General features: G+C 47.7%; 1 protein-coding gene across 1 annotated transcript; it reads right to left on the reverse strand.

Annotated features, from left to right (window-relative positions):
* Nucleotides 1–2,188: 2,188 nt before the first annotated feature.
* LOC306797902 (taste receptor type 2 member 9-like) lies at nucleotides 2,189–3,481 on the reverse strand (the record flags this gene model as incomplete). Its single annotated transcript, XM_079297571.1, has 1 exon — nucleotides 2,189–3,481. Exon 1 carries the CDS (start codon nucleotides 3,140–3,142, stop codon nucleotides 2,189–2,191), a length of 954 nt encoding a protein of 317 aa, XP_079153697.1. The 5' UTR covers nucleotides 3,143–3,481.
* Nucleotides 3,482–3,750: the final 269 nt, after the last annotated feature.

Genomic DNA, 3,750 nt, shown 5'->3' on the forward strand with positions numbered 1-3,750 from the left:
TTCAACTCCAAATCCTTCTTAGCTAGAGAATGTGGATTGCTGTGTTATAAAGTGTATTAATTATTTGTTTGCTTGTTTCTAGGCAGTTGCTGTTTCAGGAGAGCTGAGCTGTTTGGTGAGGTGGCCTGGTAGGATGAAAATGAGATATTTATGTGGTTGAGAGGCTGCACTGGTCTATATGGTTACATCTCTCCATTCAGAAGCAGGAAGGAAGCTTTTTGAAGGTGAGATGAGAATAGCACAGCTGGCACTGGACACGAGGGACAGCGACCCTCTGAGCCTTAGCTGGTGAAATCAATGAGCAGTTCAGGTTCTGCTCTGTTCATGCTGCTGTGAAGGAAACTTTCCTGTCTCAGCACCCAGGGGCCCTTTGACAGTCACAGCCCACCACCAGAGACTGTCCCTGCTGGGATCAAAGCCCCTCCAGCGTGGGCAGCTGCCCCACTGCACTCCCTACACACAGTCAGAGCCAGACCAGGTTTGCTCCCCAGCCTGGCACCCGATTGCCACGGGACAGTCTCAGGCCTCTGCATCTTTACAGCACTTGCATCATGGCACAGTAACACAGAAGCAGCTCCAGCTGGGTGTCTCTGAGCAGGTCACCCAAACAATTGGATCTCTGGCATTTTGTGTCCTTCCAGTCCATGCCCGTGGTGACTGGAATGTCATAAGTGTCCAGTCACCTGGCTGGTGCCACAGGTCCCTGAGGCCTTTGCTGTGCAAGGCTTGGCACCATGCTTGGGGCTCCCAGCACTCGCCCACAGGCTGCAGCTCACATGGCAGCTGCTCCCTGAGCTGTGTGCACTGAATGTATTCCTTCACACTGGAACTCTTTCACATTTGCAGGCCCTGTCATGGTGCCTTGGCCTTGGGCAGCTCTCAGAGCCCCACTCAGTCACTGCTTCACCCTCACACTGCAACAGGGCTGGGTGGCAAATGAGATGGAGCTGCTCATGAGCCAAGATAAAGGCAGGGAAACCACTCACCAATTATTCTCACAGACAAAGGATACTGGACACAGGGAAAATCGGTTTAATTTATTGCCCATTGAAAACAGAGAAGGATAAGGTAGAAGATGCACAAAACTAGAATATTTTATCCTCGTGCCCAAGCAAACTCAGGCTCAATGTAACTCATTCTGAGATTCACTACTGCCTCCTCTCCTCAGCAGCACAGGAGGACAGGGAATGGAGGTTGTAGTGAGTTCATAAAAAGTTGTCTCCTGCACTTTTGCCCTGCTCCAGCGTGGCTCCCTCCCATGGCCTGCAGTCCTTCAGGACTTGTCTTTTCCCAGAGGAGCCGCAACAGGGGCTGATGAGATGAGCAGTGTCCTGTGTTGGGTCCCTTGGAGTGTCTGCAAGTCACTTTTCCCAGCATGGAACAGCCTTGACCTTGCCCTGCTGAGACCCCACAGGCCCTCAGCTGCAGCTCCTGGCCCAGGCACCCCATGTATCAGCTCATCAGTCACTGTGAGATGAAACTCTGGCATTATTGCATGCTGTACCTTGCACAAAATCCACGTTCCCGGGGATTGAACTGAGCAGAGTGCAGTGGGCCAAGCCAATGTCACCACCAGGAGAAAGCAGGCCAGCAGAGCAGTCCCACAGAGCAGGGAATGCTGTCCTTGCAGGCAGTGGGGCACAGAGGACATGCAGGGCTGGCGTGGCAAGGGGGCTCTGCACCCCCTGAGCTCCCCAGGGCTGCTCCTGCCTGGCTGGTTGTGCATCAGTGCCCAGCTCTGGTGAGTGCCAGGGGTCAGCATGTTCACCCAGAGCTATTGGGCACTGCCAGACACTGATACAGCCCATAATAGATCACAGAGCACAGGAACACAGCAGAAAGAAAGGTAAACCTAAGTAGAAATCAACATCTTATTTCATTCATTCAATTCAATCAGTGAAAATCAAAACCATTGAGGCTGTTTTCAGTATGATTATTGTCCTTTGGCATCCAGCCACTGTACATGGTCTTAATGACTGTGCTATTGGCAAAAAGTTAACTCTAAGAGCAGTTTTAATAAAATGCAAATAATAATTTATTAACCTCATAATCATATTAGTAGAAAGAATTTGAAATATATATAGCTGAACTTGTCTACCATACCTATTACCTAGAGGTTTGCAATGAAAATAAATGGAACTTGTTTCTCTAAAATAATTTGCATGAGCTCCAGCTTTTGTTACACTTTCTACCTCATGCAAATCTTGTACTGCACCCAGGAAGGAATCCTAAGCAGTGTCTTTTCCAGTTTGGGATTGCTGAAAATGAGAATAAGGGAATGAACACCAGGATAAGCATAAAGATATATGGACATAAGCACAATCATATTATTTTCATTCATCATGATATAGGTTATTGTCAAGACCAAACATACAAAGTTGACGCTGTACATTATGAAGAAGGAGAGAACAGATTTCATGGCTCTGATATGAGCTTCCATACTGGGGCTGCTCATGGAGTTTGCCTGCATGTTGTGTTTGTGTCTCCAGAGAGAAAAGAGAAGGAAAACAGTAGAAAAGATGACTGCCATGAATGAAGTTGCATATAAAACACCAGTGACAAAAAAAAGTGGGTAAAAATGTTCCTCTATTTTGATAGTTGCTTTCCAAAGTCTTCCTTGGCAGGTGAAATTGACGTTTTTACAGATGGCTTTATCCGTAGCATTGTGGATGAGAATTCCAATAATCAGGGAGAAAATCCCAGACCCCAACAACAGCCATGGCACCATCCTGTCAATTTTTACTTTCAGATAGATGAAGAACCTGTTCCTGAAATTGGCAATTTTTATACAATAAAAACCACAAAGACAGGCAGAAACACACAAGCTGGAACAATTAAAAAAGCTATAAGCACCTCCAAGTATTTGAAATATGGAATAAACCAGAAGGCAATTGGGGTAAATGTTTGAGAGAAAGCCATATATCCATGAGGAACACAAAGAGCAAAACCTGGAGCATCCCAGCAGCAGCAAGATCTTCTCATTAGAGTTCAGGGTTTTCTTTCTGACCCAGCCAATGCAGAGCACACAAACGATGAAAGCATTTATCCACATGCCAGCAAATGCCTCCAGGCTGATGATGGCCACAATTATGGCCCCAGATGAAGTGACATTGGATTGGTGTGGAGAGTGACAAGCTTCCATGGTGGAGCTGGGCAGCAGAGCTGTGCTGGCCAAGGGGGCTGTGGCAGCAGTGCCTGAGGCAGGTCAGTGGCTGCTGCTGGTGGAGTGTCAGGGATGGCAAGAGGAGCTTTATAGAGCTGCTGCTGCTGCTGCTGCTGCTGCTGCTGCTGCTGCTGGGGGGGATTTTGGTGCTGCTGCTGGGAGCAGGGCAGGTGCAGGGATGTAAATGTGTTGGGTATCCCCTTACCTGGGGCCAGTGTCACTCCTGAGTATTTGCATGTTGCTTCAGGGGGGCTGTGTTGGGTGACACAAACAGTGGAGATGTTTTTCTGCAGTGGAGAGTGTTGTTCTTGTGAGACTGAGCCCTGTTTGATCAGTGTCAGGCTTCAGCATCTGGGTTCTTCTGTCCTTTGGCCATCTATAACAATTATGCAGAGCCCTGGCTGTGCTGAGCAGAGAATGGTCAGGGCACTCACTGTCCTCTTTAATTTCAGACTATGGGAAATACAAAGTTCAGTAAAAATGCAAGAAAATTAGTTTATTTTGATCCTGCACAGGCACTGAAATTCATGTTCTTTACCAATGGCATTGCCTGAAGCGTAGGTGAAGAGCCACATATTGGGGCATGT

This window comes from Erithacus rubecula, assembly GCF_903797595.1.
Source record: "Erithacus rubecula genome assembly, chromosome: 2".
NCBI lineage: Eukaryota > Metazoa > Chordata > Aves > Passeriformes > Muscicapidae > Erithacus > Erithacus rubecula.